The sequence below is a fragment of the Lissotriton vulgaris genome, chromosome 6, assembly GCF_964263255.1.
Source record: "Lissotriton vulgaris chromosome 6, aLisVul1.2, whole genome shotgun sequence".
Lineage (NCBI taxonomy): Eukaryota > Metazoa > Chordata > Amphibia > Caudata > Salamandridae > Lissotriton > Lissotriton vulgaris.
The window spans coordinates 18,964,609-18,986,338 of record NC_141694.1 but is presented as its reverse complement, the minus strand read 5'-3'; the positions used below and the strand labels follow the sequence as shown (position 1 = coordinate 18,986,338).

Sequence of the window (21,730 nt, the reverse complement as noted above, 5' to 3'; positions counted from 1 at the left end):
ATATAAATCGAAACACATTTACATTTACATTCTGCTGGAGTAGCACTTCAAACTTACCTCCAAAGTTCCAAAACTGGGTTGCCACCACTTGGTAAAGCAGACTCACAGATGGCATAGTCCAGGGGATGTAGCAGTTGAGTTGGAAGTCTTTTACGTCCCTGAAACTTCAATCAAGAGGCAAGCCAGCAAGCCATTGGAGTCACTTGGGTTCTGGGTTCAAGTGATGTGGGTCTAATCCTTCTCACCAGGCAAGGAGGGCAGCAGGCAGTAGGTCAGCACAGAAAGAAAGCAGTTCTTCCAGAGCAGCAGGTTGGCAGAGTGGTAGCCTGTCTTCCTGTTAGAGTATCCACAAGTCCAGAAGTATTCTGAAGTGGTAGGGTCAGAAGTCCAATTCTTATACCCAGTGGTGCCATTCAAGTTTGGAGGACTTCAAAGAAGGCCTTTGGAGTACACATAAGTCCTCCCTTCCTGCCCTAGCTCCAGACTCACAACAGGGGCCATGCTGCTCTTTGTATGGGGACAGGACACACTCTATTCAGGTGTAAGTGTGAGGCTGTTTGCAGCTCCTCCGGCCCATCATTCCAGAATGGTCCGTTATGGATCACTGAAATAATATCGAGGGACAAAATATCGACTTGCCAAAATATCGTGGACAAAATATCGACAGTCAAAATATCGAGTTTGTATCTACAAACAGGTAAGTACAAAAATATCGAGTACAAAATATCGTTAACAAAAATATAGATGTAAAAAATATCGACTTTATTAAAAACAGTGTTAAATTAAATTAATATTAAATTTTTATTACTAAAATATACTTAAAACGACTTAAATTAAATTATAATAATTAAATAATAAATGAAAATAATAAAAATAATTTTTTACAATCTTATTTGTTGACCCTGAACCCTAAAAATACCCCTTTACCCAAAAACCCAAAACTGACCCTGAACCCTAAAAATACCCCTTTACCCAAAAACCCAAAACTGACCCTGAACCCTAAAAATACCCCTTTACCCAAAAACTGAAAACTGACCCTGAACCCTAAAAATGCCCCTTTACCCAAAAACTGAAAACTGACCCTGAACCCTAAAAATACCCCTTTACCCAAAAACTGAAAACTGACCCTGAACCCTAAAAATACCCCTTTACCCATGAACTGAAAACTGACCCTGAACCCTAAAAATACCCCTTTACCCATGAACTGAAAACTGACCCTGAACCCTAAAAATACCCCTTTACCCATGAACTGAAAACTGACCCTGAACCCTAAAAATGCTCCTTTACCCAAAATTTATCAATATTATTTAATTACCAATTAATTATTAATTAACAATAACAATAAAGTAAATATATTAGAACATTAGCTGTAATTATTTTAATAATTAATATTATTTTTTCCAAATTAATTACTTAAAAATAACACAAAATTATATATATTAAAAATGTACTCTAATTAATGTAATTAACTAATTACAATTAATTAATTAACAATTATTTACTAATACAAAATATGTTCAAAATTATATTAATTAATTAACTAATTAATATTAATTAATTATCAATTAATTATTAATTAAAAATATTAACAAACATATATTAATTAATTAATTATTATTAAATTACTTCCCACCCTATTCCCCTATAAACCCACAACCCGCTACAGAATTACATTACGCAATTATTATAAAAACAAAATTCATGTAATAAAATATTTTATAACATTAATACACACTATTCACACATATTATTACATAAAAATACACTATAAAATATTATATATTATTAAAAAATCGATATTTTTGCTATCTATATTTTATACAGTCGATATTACTTCACTTACCTGAAAAACAATATTTTTGTAGTCGATATTATGTCCAGTCGATATTTTGTCCAGTCTATATTTAAAACTCGATATTATGTCCAGTCGATATTTTGGAGTCGATATTTTGTCTCTATACCCCATTAAGTCACACCTAAGCTCCCATAGTGTGTGGCAGAGGTAATGCACAAGGCCCAGCTGTCACCCTCCCCAAATTTGTATTGGAGGCAGGCTGCAGGCACACAAGGATAAGAGCAGAAAAATGCATATTTCTAAAAGTGGCATTTTAAAAATTTTAATGATAAATTCAACTTTAACATTTAAGAGGATTTAATATTACAAATCCATAGCTACCAAACATGATAATTCCACCACCTTCCAATTGGGAATTACATCTCATTAATTATAACAAGTAATCCCCAATGTTAACTTATGGTAGGGGTGGATTACACATTTGTGAAAGTCTTATTTGGGAGTTGGTCATCTCCCCTCTCCGTTTTGACTTCTGGGGACTTACTTCAATACGAATTCTTCATGAGAATTCTATATATCACAGTTCACTGACATTCATCTATAATAGGTTCTAGGTAAGAGCCCTCTACAACCATATCTATCTCAGGATTGCAACCGCTTTCTTGTCATTGAGGTGCTGCTATTGTGAAGATTTGTTTATCTGTTTGTCCTTGAATGATCAGATTATTTACCTTTAGCTCTGACTTTGCATTTGTTCTTCAGTTGCTTTGGCTCTGCTGCTGGCCACTGATGAGTTTGAGAGTATAGAATTAATTTGGGCTAGAAATCTAAGGAGATGTCTCAAAGGGGTGAAATCATCTAAATTACCCTGTCTGCTGCGTGCGTCGGCTAATGGCTGACGCACCCAGTACCTCCCTGGTGTGGCGCAGGTCCAATGGCTGATACTAGGAAGTGCCCTCTTTAATTCTCCAGAGCAAAGCACCAGGCCTTTGTTATTTCTTTCTCCCGGGGGAGATGCGGAAGGCTTTCTGTGCCTCTCACCATTCCCCCTCCTGCTCATCTGTGACATCAGGGTGCCTGAGGTGCTCTGACATCACAGTTTGCCCTACCACAGCCAGGACAACCCCAAGGTAAGGCCTCATGACTCCAGTGGAGAAAACAGGCTGAAAACGGCCTCCCCAGTGTGTCCTGGCTGTAGATCACAGCAGCGCTGTGATCCACGACCAGGACACCCCACTAGACACCAGTGATTTAATGGGGGGCTGGCCACCAAGGGAATGGGCCGCTCCCGTCGGGGACATATATTTAATTTAAAAAACATTGACTTTACCTGGAGGGGTGCGATCGCCCTCCTCCCGAAGATTTTCTTTTTAAAAATGGTGGCAATATTGGCAGGGGGTCAGCCCATCTGCTCAGTGGCTGACCTCCCTAAGGGGGGGTGCTAATTGTTTTTTTATTGATGTGTGCATTCCCTGGGTGCCGCAAGGGAAACCACATCTATATAAAGAAAAAAGATCTCTCTCTCTATATATATATATATATATATATATATATATATATATATATATATATATATACATATATATATATATATATATATATATATATATATAGATATATTCACTGAAAAAACCATAGGTTATAGACCATATATAGTTAGGAATTCGTATTTACAAAACCTTATTTTACTCACACAAAACCATTGAAATTCCATATATAGTTAGTTGCACTATATATATATCGCGCACCCGCAATCCACTGCTGATGATGTCACATATTAAATCATTCATGACATGGTCAGTGACATCACTGATGACATCACTGATGACATCTCAAATTACATCACTGATGACATCTCAAATGACATCACTGATGACATCTCATTTGACATTACTGATCACATCACTGATTATATCATTCATGTGATAATACGATGAACCTCTTCAGACTCTAATATAACCTTAGATACAATCAGTGTAAACAGACACTCACAGACTGTCACTCATCCATGGAGTTACTCACACACCTAGTCAGTCATGCAAAGAATCAATCACACCTCCATTTCCTCAACTATACAGTTATACAAACTTTACTTATTCAAACATATACTAACACATATTTACTCTCTTATACAATCCCTGATACAAGTTCACAATGATCCATACAGCCACTCACACATTCACTGGCTCTTATGCACAGTTATTTATATATGTCAACTCTCACATGTACTGTGTTTTACATATGTACTTACTTTGACATGTAGCACTGAGATATCCATTCACTCACCAATACACTCATGCACACAGTCAACCGCCCATACAGCTGTTTCCACATGCACTTTTGAAACCATACATCTAGTGAATCAACTGCTCACACATCTATGCACAGAGTCATACACCTCCCAGCCACCCACACACACACTTAGTCTCCCATACAAATACTTGGGCAACCAATCAATAACCCATATAGTTACTCATATAGCTACTTATCAACACATGCAACAGTTTACAGAACAACAGACATAATGATGCACAAATTAAGACAGTTTAGTCACTAACCCATGCACTCAGTGAGACACATTTAATCACTCACTCATACAGTCAGTCATGCACCTACTAAATCCTTCATCCAGACACTTATACATCCACTCATTCTTCAATATGTAAGACATATTTTAACTTTACAGAAACATACAGTCACTGGATGTTGTCATCAGTGATGTCATCAGTGATGTCATTTGAGATGTCATCAGTGATGTCATCAGTGATGTCACTGACCATGTCATGAATGATGTAATATGTGACATCATCAGCAGTGGATTGCGGGTGCGCGATATATAGTTAGTGCAACTAACTATATATGGAATTTCAATGGTTTTGTGTGAGTAAAATAAGGTTTTGTAAATGCGAATTCCTAACTATATATGGTCTATAACCTATGGTTTTTTCAGTGAATTTTCAAGGTTTTGTAAATGCTAATTCCTAACTATATATGGTCTATAACCTATGGTTTTTTCAGTGAATTTTCAAGGTTTTGTAAATGCTAATTCCTAACTATATATGGTCTATAGCCTATGGTTTTTTCAGTGAATATATATATATACATACATATATAAACATATATCATCTGTATATCTATATAAATACAAACATAAATGTATGCATACATATACTTATATGCATACAGATGCATGTTATTTACATGAAAGTTGAAAAAACACTAATAAAAGCAAAGCTAAAAAGCCACCTCATTACAAACAGAATGGCTTTAACTTAAACGAGGGCGAGATCTGTTGCATTTTCAATGCTTGTTTACTTTGGTTCCATCAAGAAGGCATTCAGATGTGTCACACATTTGCCATAAATTCTGAATGTTAGCACTCTAGTTGCACATTAGATCACTGTAGTAAAGCTACTGCTCACCAGGGACGTCTGCTGCTGGTATTCAAAGTGCATGTTTCAGTCTGCATGTCAGATTTTTTTTAATGAAATAGAAGAGGATTTGAGAAGTCACTCAAAATGATCCCTAATTTTTCTTTCTGAAGCACTAATCATACTTTCTATGGCAAAATTAACCCCCTCATGTTGTTCCTTTTTAAATTGAGTGTTTTCAGACTGTCATTGTCATTGACATAATCGATATGGCAAAATATACCCCCTCATTTTGTTCCTTTTTAAATTAAATGTTTTAAGAGTTACCACTTTATTCCAATCAAGATGGCTTCAGGTGTGCCATACCTTTGTAATAAGTAGGACTGTTAGCGCTCTAGTTGTTCTTTAGAACACTCTGGGACATTCTGTCATTGGGCTATACTTGGGCTACATCTGGGTGATATTTGGGCTACATTTGGGCTCTTTTGTCTCTGGTGGCCATTTTGGGAGACTGCATGTCAGAATTTTTGAATGAAATAGAAGAGGATTTGAAAAGTCACTCAAAATGTGCCCTAATTTTTATTTCTGCAGCACTAATAATACCTTCTATTGCATAATATACCCCCTCATTTTGTTCCTTTTTAAATTAAATGTTTTAAGAGTTACCACTTTATTCCCATCACGATGGCTCCAGGTGTGCTATACGTTTGTAATAAGTAGGACTGTTAGCGCTCTAGTTGTTCGTTAGAACACTCTGGGACATTCTGTCATTGGGCTATACTTGGGCTACATCTGGGTGATATTTGGGCTACATTTGGGCTCTTTTGTCTCTGGTGGCCATTTTGGGAGACTGCATGTCAGAATGTTTTAATGAAATAGAAAAGGATTTGAGAAGTCACTCAAAATGTGCCCTAATTTTTCATTCTGCAGCACTAATCATGCTTTCTATGGCAAAATATACCCCCTCATGTTGTTTCTTTTTAAATTAAATGTTTTAAGAGTTAACACTTTATTCCAATCAAGATGGCTTCAGGTGTGCTATACCTTTGTAATAAGTAGGACTGTTAGCGCTCTAGTTGTTCTTTAGAACACTCTGGGACATTCTGTCATTGGGCTATACTTGGGCTACATCTGGGTGATATTTGGGCTACATTTGGGCTCTTTTGTCTCTGGTGGCCATTTTGGGAGACTGCATGTCAGAATGTTTTAATGAAATAGAAAAGGATTTGAGAAGTCACTCAAAATGTGCCCTAATTCTATGTCAGGACGGAGGCGAGGATTATGCAGTCCTTTCTTCTCTTTATTCAAATAGCAAATTTAAAGTGGACCAATAAGAAAACTTTTACATAAACTTCAACTCCCATGAGCACATGGGCCACAGTGTCCATAACAACTGCCATCCAATCACGGGGCTGTCCACTGTATAATCGGTCCTGACGTCCCTTCCTCTTCCTCTTTCTTCTCTGCTCGTCAGATAAGTCATTTCACATTTTTCTGACGTTTGGTGCTATTTATTGTTAAGAGTTTATCCTGTGCAGTTTTTCTGCTTCTGTGGCTTGCCTTGTGTTAACATTGTTCGCGCTGTGTGTCAGCGCTTTATTCGGCAGTTTTAACGAGCGACAGGCGCTGCCTGCGCCGTCTCTGCCGCTGGATCGCGGAGCGTGTGGAGACGCGCTTCGGCGTTTCCCTAACTCTGTGGGGCGCCCGCCTCGTGTGAAGGGCTGCGTTAGCGGTCTTCGCTCGGGCTGTAGGCGCGTTGAGGCTGGAGTTCCCTTAGCCTCACCAACCCTCGCCAGACACCGGCTTCGGCTTGGCTGTAATTGACGAGTCTTCGGCTTGACTGTCATTGACGCGGGCTTCGGCGCTGCGCCACCTGGTGGCCGCCTAGTGGTACCGCATCTATCTTGACAAGTCTGTTGATTTTTGTCACGCTTATAACGTCCTGAACACCGGCGAGGGGGCTACCTCAGTATCTTAAGAGGTGATAGGTGTTCACACCCTCCACAATGCAAACTTGTGAACAATTACACAACTCCGCTCAGGAGGCTGAGGAGCTTTGTGTCTCCCAACCCTTACCACCTGCGGTTGGTCGCGCGCTCTCGCAGGCGTTGGACTCTGTCCTAGCGCCGTTGAGGGAGAGAGTGGACGCACTCGCCCAGAGCATCCCCGGGGTGTTTGGGGGCTCAGCGCCTGGCGACCGTGACCCCAAAGGAGGGCAGGGTGGTGGCAAAGTTTCAGGGAAACGTCACGCGGGGCACCTGGAGGAATTTGATCGCCTTCGAGAATCCTTCCGTAAGAGTGCGCGGACGTTGAAGAATATACCCTGCCGGGAGGAGTTTTACCCCGGAGAGACTGGCGACGAGGTCGCCCCGGACACGGACCAGGAGTATGGTTTCCCCATGGAGGGAGAGGGTGTTACTGATGACGACTCCTCCTCAGGGGATGAGGATGATTACTCGGGTCGCCCTTGGCGCCCGGCCTCTCATTCCTCAGAATCCCAGGAGGGTGACGATAAGTCTGACATGTTTGATCCGACCAGAATTTACCATCCCAGATCATCGGAATGGATCCCTGATCCTAAGGTGGCGAAGTATGTGGCGAGCAAAGTTCGCCAGCCCCTTGAGAGGGAGGTTAGGACCCGCATGCGGGGCGAGTGCCCTCGCCCGAAATTGGAAGGCAGGGTGGCAATCACCCCGGATATTGATGAGAAGCTCTGCGCGTTTTTTGCCAAATTCATGAGGGACCCCAAGAAGGGTATAGACCGCTCCTGGCGCAACTGTCAGGATAAGCTCCTAGACGCAGTGGGACCTATAACTCAGATTATCCAGCTGGCCGAGAGGGCCAAAGAGTCGGGGACCGCGATGTCCACGGAGATCGTGGCAGGTTGGGCCCAGAGAGCCTTATGCTTTTTGGGCAACGCGAATTGTGCATTAGCGGCAGAGCGGAGGAGGTCTCTCCTCATTAAAATCGACCCCAAGTTAGGTGACTTGGCCACCTCAGAAGCGGGACCCATTGCACAGGGCAAACTGTTTGGCGAACCATTTATCAAGGAATTGAATAAGTTCGTCACTACCTTTTCTGCCTTGGACAGGGCACAAACGTCAATTAAAAAGATTTTTCCCGGACGGGTTTTTGGAGTGGCCGGAAGAGGTAGGGGCCGCTCCTCCGGCCGCCAGCAGCAGCAGGGTCCCAACAATAGAAACCAGCAGCGTCGTAACAATGGATGGAACGACGGCCGACAGGGTAATTTCTACCCCAGTAGAGGCGCCGGCAGAGGGCGCGGCAGGGGCTACCGTGGCGGAGCCAATGCACCTGGAGGTCCATCCGGTGAGTGTTATCCTTTTTTCCCCGTCCGTTTTAGGGGGGAGGTTACAACACCACTTTCACAACTGGTGCAGGATCACCTCAGACCCTTGGGTTCTCCAAACGGTGCGGGGTTTCCAGATAGAATTCTACGGAACTCCCCATCAGAGGGTGTGCCCTCGTCCCCTCGTTTTCTCTTCGGAAGACAGACTCCTGATCGACAAAGAGGTAACAGACCTACTCAGGAAAGGGGCGATCCGACTGTCACGGTTACACCCGGCGGGCTTCTTGAGCAACATCTTCCTAGTCCAAAAGAGGGACGTAGGATTTCGCCCGGTAATAAACTTACGGGAATTCAACGAGTGGTTGGTATATCGCCACTTCAAGATGGAGGGGATCCACCTACTACGCGATCTCCTCCTCCAGGGGGACTGGATGGTGCGTCTGGACTTAAAGGACGCCTACCTAACGGTTCCGATCTTCCCTCCACACCGGAGGTTCCTCCAGTTTCTTTGGAAGGACACAATCTTCGAGTTTCAAGCCCTACCCTTCGGCCTATCATCGGCCCCATGGTGCTTTACGAAACTCCTTCGTCCGGTGGTGGAGACCCTTCGTGAGAGGGGCATTCGACTAATCATTTATCTGGACGATATATTGATTATGAATCAATCGTCAGAGCGTCTCCAGTTGGATTTGAACATGACTATTGCATTACTCCAGGATCTGGGCTTTGTAATCAACGCCCAGAAGTCTGTTCTCCGACCGTCGACTCAGATTACGTTTCTGGGATTCCAGATAGACTCTGTCTCGGCTTCTCTCAGCCTCCCCTCTCAGAAAGTAACCAAAATCCACAAAGAACTCTCCCATGTCCTTCGGAAGGACAGGATTTCTCTACGCCAATTGGCTCGCATCGTGGGTCTCCTCTCCTCCTCGATCCAAGCGATCTTCCCGGGCCCTCTTCACTACAGGGCCCTGCAGCGATTAAAGGCACTGCACCTCAGGAGGGGGCTCACGTACTCCGAACTTATCTCCCTCACGGAGGAAACGAGGACGGAATTGCGTTGGTGGATAGACCACGTGAGTGCGTGGAACGGGAGAGTGATTTTCGGTTCCAGCCCGGACCTGGTCATCGAGTCGGATGCCAGCAGAGCGGGCTGGGGTGCTCGATGCGGCAACATCACGATGGGAGGTCTGTGGTCGGAGGAGGAGCTTCACCTCCATATCAATTGTCTGGAACTTCTGGCGGGTTCCTTCGCGGTGCGATCCCTAACACGGAACAAGGTATCATGCTGCATTCTGCTACGCATGGACAATGTGTCAGCAGTACAGTATATCAATCGCCTGGGCGGTCCACGTTCTCAAGCCTTGGCGAACCTGGCGAAGGACTTTTGGCATTATTGTCTGGAGAAACAGATTTCGGTGACAGCGGAATACTTGCCGGGAAGGCAAAACTCCATTGCGGACTGGCAATCCAGGCACTTCCAGGATTTCAGCGACTGGCGACTGGAACGATCAGTCTTCCAGGCTTTGATAACCAGGTGGGGTCCATGTTCATTGGACCTGTTTGCATCCCATCTCAATCGTCAACTCCCGAGATTCGTGAGTTGGAGACCGGATCCGGAAGCGTCAGCGGTCGACGCGTTCTTGCAGAATTGGGCTCAGGAACAAACGTATGCGTTTCCCCCCTTTCTCATGATTCCGCGAGTAGCGGCTCAGGTTCGCCGTCAACGAGCTGCCATGATCTTGGTGACGCCCTTCTGGAGAGCTCAGGCGTGGTTCCCCTCTCTGTTGGATCTGTCATGGGATTGTCCCATTCTACTGCCCTTGTTCCCTTCGTTGCTCTCGAACCCTCAGGGGGAACCTCATCCTCTGGTGATCCAGGGAGTCTTGCGGCTCATGGCATGGAAGATTTCTGGGGACACTGGCAGGACGGCCGACTTTCGGCAGAGGCTGAGGACCTCATCCGCAGAGCCTGGGCTCCTGGGACGATCAAGAGGTACCGCTGGGCTTGGCAACGGTGGCGTCGTTGGTGTTTGGGAAGACACACCGATCCCGTGGGGGCAGATGTTAGCTACATCTTAAACTTTCTAGCTGAATTAGTTCATTCAGGACTAGCCTATCGGACTATCAATTCTTTCAGATCAGCCATTTCGGCTGGGCACGCCCCTATCGATGGGAGACCGGCAGGTGAACACCCTTGGGTTTGTAGGTTGATGAAGGGTACTCGGCTGTCTAAGCCCCCGGAGCCCAGATATGACTCCCTTTGGGACGTCAATATCGTTCTCCGTTTCCTCTGTTCTTGGAGAGACAATCAATATCTCTCCAGAAAGGAGTTATCTGCCAAGTTGGCAATCTTGCTCTGTTTGGTTTCGTGCAAACGTGTCTCCGACGTTAAGGCTTTAGATATTACTGCACGGGCGTTCACCCCGGACGGAGTCACCTTTACGGTGGCTAGAAGAACGAAGACTAGTATCAGGTCGGTATCTTACCCTTCTTTTCCAGACCAACCCAAACTCTGTGTGGTACGGTGCCTCAAGGCGTATGAGGACTTGACGTCAGAATACCGCCTCCCGGGAGAACGTCAACTCCTCATTGCTTTGCAGAAACCGTTCAAAGCAGTTTCCTCTCCAACCATCGCCAGGTGGGTCCGTTGGATCATGACCGAGGCGGGGGTGGACGTGACCAGATTTGGAGCCCACTCCACGAGAGGAGCAATGGCTTCTAAGGCTATTCAAGTGGGCGGCCGCTTGGAGGATATTATGGCCGCAGCGGACTGGTCCTCTGAGTCCATATTCAAGAAATTTTACTTCAAACCCATCTATGGTGCCGCGGAATTGGTGGTGGACAGGCTTTAAACCTGCATAATCCTCGCCTCCGTCCTGACATAGAATGAAAAATTTCCTAGCTATCGTAACGGAAAGTTTCAATTCTATTAAGGACAAGGAGGCGAGGATTATCCCTCCCGAGACTCGATGGTCTCACCCACCCGGAATCTCCGTAGTTTCAGTAAGTAAGTCTTTTGAATGGGTTTGATAATGTTAATGCAACTGTATTTGTTTCACGTTGATTGTGAGACTGAATATTTCATTATCAGGTTTTTAGGAGCATGTGTGATTATTCTGAGCTCACTTAAGACATTTTTCAAATTTACCTGGCTACGCAACTCTGTATATTGTTTTCTCTGCTTCCTTATACGGAAAAGAATCAGGATAACGGTTGTCTTGTATTGGTTTAGGACTAGACCAGAAGGAATGATGTACGCCCTGGGAATCTTTCCTCGCAGACAAGAAGAGGAAGAGGAAGGGAGGTCAGGACCGATTATACAGTGGACAGCCCCGTGATTGGATGGCAGTTGTTATGGACACTGTGGCCCATGTGCTCATGGGAGTTGAAGTTTATGTAAAAGTTTTCTTATTGGTCCACTTTAAATTTGCTATTTGAATAAAGAGAAGAAAGGACTGCATAATCCTCGCCTCCTTGTCCTTAATAGAATTGAAACTTTCTGTTACGATAGCTAGGAAATTTTTCATTTTTCATTCTGCAGCACTAATCATACTTTCTATGGCAAAATATACCCCCTCATGTTGTTTCTTTTTAAATTAAATGTTTTAGGAGTTACCACTTTATTCCAATCAGGATGGCTTCAGGTGTGCCATACCTTTGTAATAAGTAGGACTGTTAGCGCTCTAGTTGTTCTTTAGAACACTCTAGGAGGCTGCAGTAGAACACAAAGGAATCAACTGACAGTCTCTGTCCTTGTTGGATGTACATGTTTTACTGAGAATGTCAGACTTCATTTTCACATGACTGAGAAAGATAATGTGAATTTACAGAAAATATGCTTTCAGTTTAGCTTATAGATCCCCTTCCAAACCACTGTGGGAAAATCATGAGATATTAGTTTTCTTTCAAACAATATTCATGATATCACAGCAGAAGGTTTTTTCACATGGTAAAATCACCTTAGAACCCACCACAATTCCTAAAACGAGTATGGTACCATCAACAAATGATTTATAATGTAACTAAAGTCCTAAAACCTTCTATTAACTACAATGCTTTTTAATGAGGTGCTATCATGTATATTGGTCCCAAGATGGCTGCCAACACTTCTTGGATGAAGTGCTGACAGCCAATCAGATCAGATGTGTGGTTAGGCTCCGCCCAGATATATATCTTTTTTTGAACCTAAATTACTCAAAATCCACTGGAGCACATATATTGAGACCTAGCAAAGGCACATCAGGCTAACAGTCCCTACAATTTTGCCAAGTTTCGTGCAAATCCATTCAGCCGTTCGAGCTAAAAGTGAGGCCAACCGCCCTATGGAAATTAACATGGGAAAAACGCGTTTTGTGACCCCCTTTTTTCTCGACCCCCCCTTGATGAAACCCCCCCAAATTGTCAGGGGCTGCTCAGAAACAAAATGTTCCATTTTCCTGAAAATTTCAGCCAATTCCGTCCACAAACGCCAAAGTTATTAGACATAGAATTTTCAAAAATCCCATAGAGAAAAAATCCTAACTATATATACCTACTGGCGACCGCCAGTAGGTAATATACTAGCAGCCGGTCCCGAGGTTGTTTGGGTATGAAATAGAATGTGTGTAATAGGCTAGGGAAATTTATTTTAAAATCTCGCGGTAGAGAACATTTTTAGCATGAAGTGTCACAATAGTTAGGCATGTGTGTGCAGATACTGTGTGTACCTCAGAGTAAGAAGTATTAGCAGATGTCTCTAGTGTGTATGTACTCCACTTCCGTAGGTAAGCGTGTGTGAAAGTGCATTCAGTTGTAAATTTCGAGTCCCCGCAGGCACGCTGAATCTCGTCATCCCCCGCTTGAGGCCCGGCTCCAGTTTTGTTTGATGTTGTGCTTGTGGTGTAAAGTCGTTGAGGCAGAGAGTTGAGTGGGTGAGAGCGCATGCTGGAGAAACTGCACGTGTGGGAAAGTGCAGTCAGTTCAAAGGTTAGTGTCCCAGCAGGCACGCTTAGTTGCGTCATCCGCCGCCTGAACCCGGCTCCAGCCCTAGTTAATGTTGTGCGTCTGGTGTAAATTTGTTTATGTAGAGAGTTGAGTGTGTGACAGCACGCAGGAGATGCTGCAGTTAGTGTTCCCGCAGGCACTGTCCTTTATGCAAAGAGTTGCCTGGCTCATAGCGCGCAGGATACTGTGCAGTTATTGTCCCCGCAGGCACGATCAGTCATGTCTGCCCCCGCCTAAGCCCTGGCAATTGCCGCGCCCATTGGCCACGCCCCTTGCTCTCGCACAATTGCCGCACCCATTGGCCTTGGCCACGCCCCCGGCCCAACGCACACGTTTGTTTTCCACACGCTTTTTTGGGGGGGATGTGCCGCGCGATTGTTGCCGGTTGTCGCGCACATTGGCCACACCTCTTGCTGCCGCGCAATTGCAATTGCCGCGCCCATTGGCCTTGTTCACGCCCCCAGCACACGCCCACAGCACAACGCACACGTTTAAGGAACGCTTTTTTTGTCGTCATGCCGCGCCCCGCCCCCACCCACGCCCACAAGGGACTACTTTGCTGGTAAGGTTCTTTTACCTTTCAAATGTATATGGTGGGCATCTGTATAGCCTATGTCCTTCTGCTGCAACTGCCCTTTCCAATGCTGTATTGGGTGTTGTGATTGGTGCTGTAGGTTCATGAGATTACCCGCCTCAACGGTTTGGGCTCTCTCTTTATAATAATAGTATAGATATAGATATATATATATATATATAGTCGCTCACATTCTTCGTATTACAAAAGAATTATCGCATACACGGGGGGCGTTCTTGATTTTTTTTATTTTCAACAGCCTCTAAACAAACGCGTTTCGGCGTGAAGCCTTCTTCGGTGTTCATGACACATTGAAAACGGCATGTTAATAAAGCTTTGTTGTTGTTCACATACATAGAAGTAAAGAAGGGGCAACTACCCCATAGCTAGCATGAGCGCCATATTGGAATTGCTCGCTGCATATTCATAAAGCACGCATGGAATTCATTAGTACAATACATAATCATATGTGCGCAAAATGAACATTTCATTAATCATTATGCTTCATATTACGTGATAAAGTCGTTTATCGGCATAAAGTTCGTACAAATTAAAAGGGGAGAAAATGAGACAAAATCTCGCCGTGGATCAGCTGGTGTCCCATCCTTATAAACTTCCTTCCTGTAGTGTTTGTGTGATCCAAATTCATATATTATTTACAAATACTAATGTACAGCCAATCACTTTCATCTAAAACAATCATTCAATTGATAATCATTAAATTCATGTTTGCTTAACTGCAAGACAGTCAACTCATCTGAAACAAGAAAGGTCACCTAAACTATTTTCCCAAATGCACAATCAACTCCTCCCCAATGTTCAAACCCTTTGGGAATTTAGTGAGTAAGTCTATAATGTATCTTGATTCTAAACGGCGTAACTTTCGTTGTCTGTTCCCACCTCTGATATTATTGGAATATAATCCAAACCAAAATATTGCAGTTTGCTCCTATCGCTTTGATGAAATTCAGCAAAATGGCATGCTACTGGGTAGGCAGCATCAGCTTTGTCTATTGCTCTGATTTTTAGCTGATGAATGGTGCTGCCTATGTAGCGTAGCCCACACGGGCACACTAGGCAGTATACTGCATACGGTGTACTACACGTAATACATTTGGAGATTTCTCTGGATTTCCCTGTGTCTGGTAGATTATAGGTAAGAACCCTCTTAATGCTGGCGCACGCCTTGCACCTGCTGCAAGGGAAGAATCCCTTCATCTCATTTAAGGTGCTTACTCTGAGTGTGACCTTTTCTAAATGACTCCTCACCAATATATCCTGTAAGGATCTAGCCTTCATAAATGTTACCAGTGGATGTGTTGGTATATCATCTCTGATGACACTATTGGTCTTAAGAATGTGTCAATTCTTTTTGAGCATCTTCTTCATATGGTTAGCTTCTGAAGAATAAGGGGTGATCATACGAAATCTGCCTTTCCTATTGGCGTCGTCCTTCTTGGGTTTATCCATGAGGAGTTTATCCCTAGGGATCTTTCTGACTTTGCACAGAGTCTTGTCTAGAGCACCCAGATCATAGCCTCTCACACTCCATCTGGCAATGCACTCCGAGGCAGCCGCCTCAAAGTCCTGCTCTCTAGAACTGTTCCTCCTCAATCTTAGGAGTTTGCCATACGGTATGCTTTGAATCAACTTGGGTGGGTGGTTACTGCTGGCAAACAAAGTAGAGTTGCCAGCAATGGGTTTGCAAAAAAGGGCTGTGTGTAACTCACCATTATCCAAAAACACCCTCAGGTCCAAATGGTCACTGCCACTGGACTTATTGTACTCAAGAAGTGCAGGTTGAAATCATTCTTGTTTAATACATCGATATATTGATATACCGTGTCCACTGTCCCCTGCCACACAAGTGTTAGACGGACCGGGAGGGTCGGCCGAGGATAAGGGGAGAGGTCTCCGGGGAGAGCCGTCTCCAGCGATCGTACAGACAAGTAACTTCCCCCCCACAGACGTACACCACACCAGGGTAAGGTTCAACGATATTTTATAAGCAATTCTTCAAGTACGGTAAAATGATACAAGGAGGTCTGGACTCAGGGGTCCCCTCGATTATGGTCTCTGGATTGGGAAAAGGGTAGCGGGACAGTCTTGTTACCAATAGATGAAATAGCTCTCAATCCTCGAGCTCGGCGTTCTAGATGGACGGGCCGCGGCGGAGCCAGCAGGTCCCGAGATGGATAAAGGAAGCGACGGTCCGCGGCGGAGCCAGCAGGTCCCGATGAAGATGGTAGTTACAAACGGTCCGCGGCCACGCCAGCAGGTCCCGACGACGATGAAGGTTACGAAGGTTGCGGCAGCGCCAGCAGGCAGGACGATAGTTCACAAGGCAGGGCTACGGCAGCGCCAGTAGTCCGTCAAGGATGAGTTCTTCTCTGCGTCTCTCGACTCCAGGATACAACTGCCTTCCTGCTCTGGAGCTGCCCCAGTTATAGGGCTGGTGCCCTTTGATGTCCGGACCCTCGCACTTGGAGGTCGGGAGGTCCGGGATGAGGGAGTCCAGACACCCAGCAGGGGGGTGGAGCCAGCGCCCGGGGAGGCTGGGGGCGAGCGGTACCTGGCGGGGGAGAGCCATCGACACCTCTTTCTCCCATTGACCTGCCAAGTAGTCCGCTCACCTCCTGGGTGGATGGTGGTGCCGGGATGTCTGAGGCCTGGCCAGGCCCAGGGTTAGGGTCGATCGGAGGCCACGCGGCCTCGTGGTGCAGTGTCCAAGATGGCGCCTGGGTCGGGCGCGTGGGCCGGTGGTGGATCGGGCCCAAGGGGTCGAGATGTTCAGAGGCAGGGGTCCCGGAGGGGACGGGAAACGTGAAGTGGTGGTGTGTAACACTTGAGGGACCGGGCTCGGGCCTGGTCGGGTAGAGGGGGAGCGGGCCCTTCATGTGGCCTGTCCAACATGCGTCCCCCCCAGCTGAAGGCGGGGAGAGTCACCCATCCTCTTGGGGACTCTCCTCGTCGAGGCGGAAAATGCGTGACAGGCCATCCGCGTTGGCGTGGTCTTGCCCAGGTCGGTGTTCCACAGTGAAGTCCATCCCCTGTAGAGAGATGGACCAACGCAGTAGTTTTGGGTTTTCCCCCCGCATCTGCATCAGCCACTGCAGGGGTCGATGGTCGGTCTGAACCCGAAAGTGTGTGCCAAAAAGATAGGGCCGGAGCTTTTTGAGGGCCCATACCACAGCGAAGGCCTCCCTCTCGATGGTGCTCCAGCGTTGTTCTCGAGGCAGGAGTCGCCTGCTGATGAAGGCCACTGGCTGATCACGGCCTTCGGGGTTCAATTGAGACAGGACCGCCCCAATGCCGTGGTCGGAGGCATCCGTCTGGACGACGAATTCCCGGCTGTAGTCGGGGGCCTGGAGCACGGGGGCGGAGCACATGGCGGCCTTCAGTTGTTCGAAGGCTGTTTGACAATCTGGGGTCCAGTTGACCTTCTTTGGTTGATTTTTAGACGTGAGTTCTGTGAGGGGCCCCACTATGCTACCATAGTCCTTCACGAACCGTCGGTAATAGCCTGTGAGTCCCAGAAAGGCGCGCACCTCGGTCTGGGTGATGGGGGGCTGCCAGGACTGGATGGCGGCGATCTTGAGCTGTAGAGGGGCCACCAGGCCGCTTCCCACCTGGTGTCCGAGGTAGGTCACGGACCCCTGACCAATCTGGCATTTGCTGGCCTTGATCGTGAGGCCAGCTCGCTGAAGGGCCTGTAGTACCTCTCGGAGGTGATGGAGGTGGTCGGACCAGTGGTGGCTGTATACAGCGATGTCGTCTAGGTAGGCGGCACTGAATCCTTCGAGTCCGGCCAAGACCTGGTTAACGAGTCGCTGAAATGTTGCTGGGGCATTCTTCATGCCGAAGGGCATGACCTTGAAATGATAATGGCCGTCAGGAGTGGAAAATGCAGATCGTTCTTGGGCCCGGGGTGTGAGGCCGATTTGCCAGTAGCCCGCCGTCAGGTCGAAAATGCTGAGGAAGCGGGCAGCTCCCATGCGGTCGATTAGTTCATCTGCCCGGGGGATGGGATGTGCATCTGTTCTGGTGACCGCATTCAAGCCCCGGTAGTCGACGCAGAACCGGAGTTCCGGTGTGGTGCCGGGGGTGGCTGCTTTGGGGACCAGTACTACTGGGCTGGCCCAGGGGCTGTCTGAGGGCTCAATGACCCCGAGCGTGAGCATCTTGGTCACCTCTTCTTGGATGCAGGCCCGTACCCGATCTGGTACGCGGTAGGCCCGGTGGCGGATAGGGGGGTTGTCCCCCGTGTCCACGTCGTGCACACACCAGGAGGTGACACCTGGGGTGAGGGAGAACAGGCTGGCGAACTGCAGCAGGAGGTCTCGACATTCTTGTTGTTGTTCCAGGGTGAGGGCCTCCGAGAGTCGGACCCCGTCTACGGAGCCGTCTTTCTCCCGAGTCCATAAGAGGTCAGGGAGGGGTTCAGAGTCTTCTTCGGCTCCATTGTCTGTGGCCATCAGGAGGCTGAGTTCTGACCGCACGAAATGGGGTTTCAGTCTATTAGCGTGGAGGACCCGGAGGGGGTTCCTTGAAGATTCCATGTCGATGAGATAGGTGACAGGGCCCTTGCGCTCGACTACTTTGAAGGGCCCCGTCCACTTGTCTTGCAGGGCGCATGGTTCGGTGGGGGACATCACCCATACTTGTTGGCCGGGTTCAAATTCGATGGAGGAGGCATTTTGGTCATACCACTTTTTCATGTCCTCTTGACTGGCCTCCAAGTTTGCTTTCGCTATCTCCCTGAATCGTCGGGTCTGGTTGCGGAGGGTTAGGAGGTATTTGAAGACATCTGGAGGGTTCTTTAGAGGGGGCATTTCCCAACCTTCTTTGACTAGGCTGAGCGGCCCTCGCACAGGGTGTCCATATAAGAGTTCGAACGGGCTGAAGCCGAGGGACTTCTGGGGGACTTCTCGATAGGCAAAGAGGAGGCACGGCAGTAGCACATCCCACTGGCGACGGAGGGGCTCTTCCAACCCCCCAATCATCCCTTTGAGCGTGCGGTTGAACCGCTCAACTAGTCCGTTTCCTTGAGGGTGATAGGGGGTCGTGAATCGGTAGGTGACCCCACACTGTTGCCAGAGGGACTTCATGTATTTTGAAATAAAGTTCGTGCCTCTGTCGCTGACGACTTCTCGGGGGAAGCCCACGCGGGAGAAGATCCCCATCAGGGCCCGGCCGACTACCGGGGCTGTCACAGTTCGCAGGGGAACAGCCTCAGGGTAGCGGGTGGCGTGGTCCACCAGTACCAGGATGAACCGATGTCCTTGTGCTGTACGGGGGTCGAGGGGCCCCACAATGTCTATCCCCACCCTCTCGAACGGGGTGGTGACCACTGGAAATGGTTGCAGGGGGGCTTTCAGTTTGCGGCCGCTCTTCCCACTGGCTTGGCACGTGGGGCAAGATCGGCAATGCTGGAGTACGTCATTCCTCATCTTCGGCCAGAAGAAGTGGGTCACCAGGCGGCTGTAGGTTTTATCTTGGCCCAGATGGCCAGCCAGGGGGACATCGTGGGCCAGGTTCAGCAAGAAGTCTCTAAAACAGAGGGGCACCACTAGTACTCAGCTGGCCCCTAACTCCGCGATTTTTTGTTCACTGTATAGCAAATCATTGTCCCAATAGACCCAATGTGTTCCGGAAGTATCCCCTGCGCTCTGAGCGAGGGCTTGTTGGCGGAGTCCCTCGAGGGAGGGACAGGTCTTCTGTTCTTGGCGAAACTGCTCTTGGGTGGGTCCCCCCTCTTGATGCCACTGATCCAGTCCGGAAAGGTCCGGAGGTTGAGCGAGTCCCTCGGGAGCTGGTTCTGGGGGGACGGCCCGGTCGGTGTCTTCTACTGGAACGACCGGGGGAGGAGGTGCCGGCCATTCAGGTTCTTCGGGTTGGGGATTGGCACGGGCGGCCATGGACCGGGTGGTGACGCACGCCCAGTCCGGGATGCCCAACATCCCCAGGTGTTCTCTTCGCTCTACGGCGGCCCACGGAGAGCTTTCAAGGTCATTCCCCAGGAGACAGTCTACGGGGGCGTCATCTCGGACCGTCACCTTCAACATGCCGGAGACTCCTCCCCACTCGAAGGGGACGCAGGCCATCCGACACAGACTCTCCGAATTATCGGCTGAACGGACAGGGCAGAGAATGTTTGGTAGGATCTGTTCCGGGGTCACCAGGTGACAGCGGACGGCTGTTACACTGGCCCCGGTGTCACGTAGGGCTTCGGCCCGGCGTCCATTGATGCTCACCCATTGGCTGTACTTCCGGGTGTTAGCGGGTAGGGGGACCCGCGGGACCATGTCTCTCCCCCCTAAGCATGCTAGAGCCATGGCGGCTGGCTCCCATTCTTGGTGTTCTTGCTCATATTCTTCCTGCTCCTCGGAGATCTGCTCTTCCCCCAAGGCAGCGGCAGCCACCTGGCGCGGTCTCGGGCTCTGGTTCTGTGGACAATTTGGGTCGTTGGCGTAGTGGCCGACTCGCTGGCATCGGTGGCACGTGACATTGGCTCTATATCCCGGTCGAGCCGGGGCGCTGCCCCGGTTGGCCGGGGGGTTGGTGCTGGTAGTGGGGGTGGCCGGAGCGTTGTCTCTTCCTCGTCCTTGGCCCCCTCCTCCTCCTCGGGGACGGTGCTGACCGTGGTGGTTTCGGTTCTGCTCATAGGACCCATTTCGGCCTACTCTGGTGATTTCCCACCGGTCAGCCTCGGCTGCGAGCTGCCGTGGATCAGTCAATTTGCTGTCGAGGAGGTGCTGCCGGAGCTCGATGAAGCAATTGTTTGATAGATGCTCCCACACCATGAGATTGAAGAGCTGTTCGTAAGTGGTGACATTGCTCCCCTTGATCCAACCCTCAAAGGCTCGGCTGAAATAGTTCACGTAGTCCACCCAAGTTGTACCCGGGATGCGGGTGCAGTCTCGGAACCTCTGACGGTACATCTCGGGTGTGAGTCCATAGCGGGTGAGGAGGGCAGCTTTCATGTGGTCATAGGAGGTCATCTGATGGTCCGGGAGCTGTAGCAGGGCATCGCGGCCCTCATTGAGGAATCTCCCCCATAGACCGGCTCCCCAGTCGCTTCGATCGATCCGGTGGGTGGTCATAGCGATTTCGTAGGCCTTGAACCATTGCTGGATGTCGTCCTCTCGGAAGTATTCTCGAACGACATCCTTGGGGATGTGTACCTTTTTATCTGTTGCTCCTGGGGTGCGGGGTTGCTCGGGCACCCCTAATTCTTTGTTTTGCTTGCGTAAGTCTATCTCAGCTAATTTGCGCTCGTGTTCATATGCCAGTCTTTTTTCCTCGAGCTCTCTTTGTCTCTGTTTTTCCTCTCTTTCTTCTCGGAGCCGCAGATGTTCTAAGCTCAGTTTCTGTTCGGCCAACTTGAGTTCACCATCCATTCTGAGCCGGGCCATTTCTAGTTCATGTAGCCGTGTTCTTTCTCGTTCCTGGATCTCGTCTTGCGAGAGACCCGTTCTTCGCTCCTCGGGAGCCGTGGTGTCTTTTTCTGCTGCTGCGACATTTTGGTCCGGGGGTCTGACGGCCCCGGTTTCTGCCCAGGACTCCAGGGCATGCTTGAAATCGTCTTTGGTGCTTAGACCGGTGGTAGCGATACCTAGTTCGATGCAGAATTGTTTTAATTCCCGATGGCTGTATTCTTCCAATTTCTCCATCTGAAATTTCTCGGTGGATCCGCTTTCT

At 47.9% G+C, this 21,730-nt stretch overlaps 2 protein-coding genes across 2 annotated transcripts in view; one reads left to right on the top strand and one right to left on the bottom strand.

Moving 5' to 3' along the window:
* Positions 1-21,730, bottom strand: part of LOC147706709 (solute carrier family 22 member 7-like) — a 130,828-nt gene that overhangs the window by 57,818 nt on the left and 51,280 nt on the right. The window lies entirely within an intron of this gene.
* On the top strand, positions 7,173-11,324 carry LOC147706710 (uncharacterized). Its single transcript, XM_086925083.1, has 2 exons — positions 7,173-8,493; positions 10,972-11,324. Exons 1-2 carry the CDS (start codon positions 7,173-7,175, stop codon positions 11,322-11,324), a joined length of 1,674 nt encoding a protein of 557 aa, XP_086781209.1.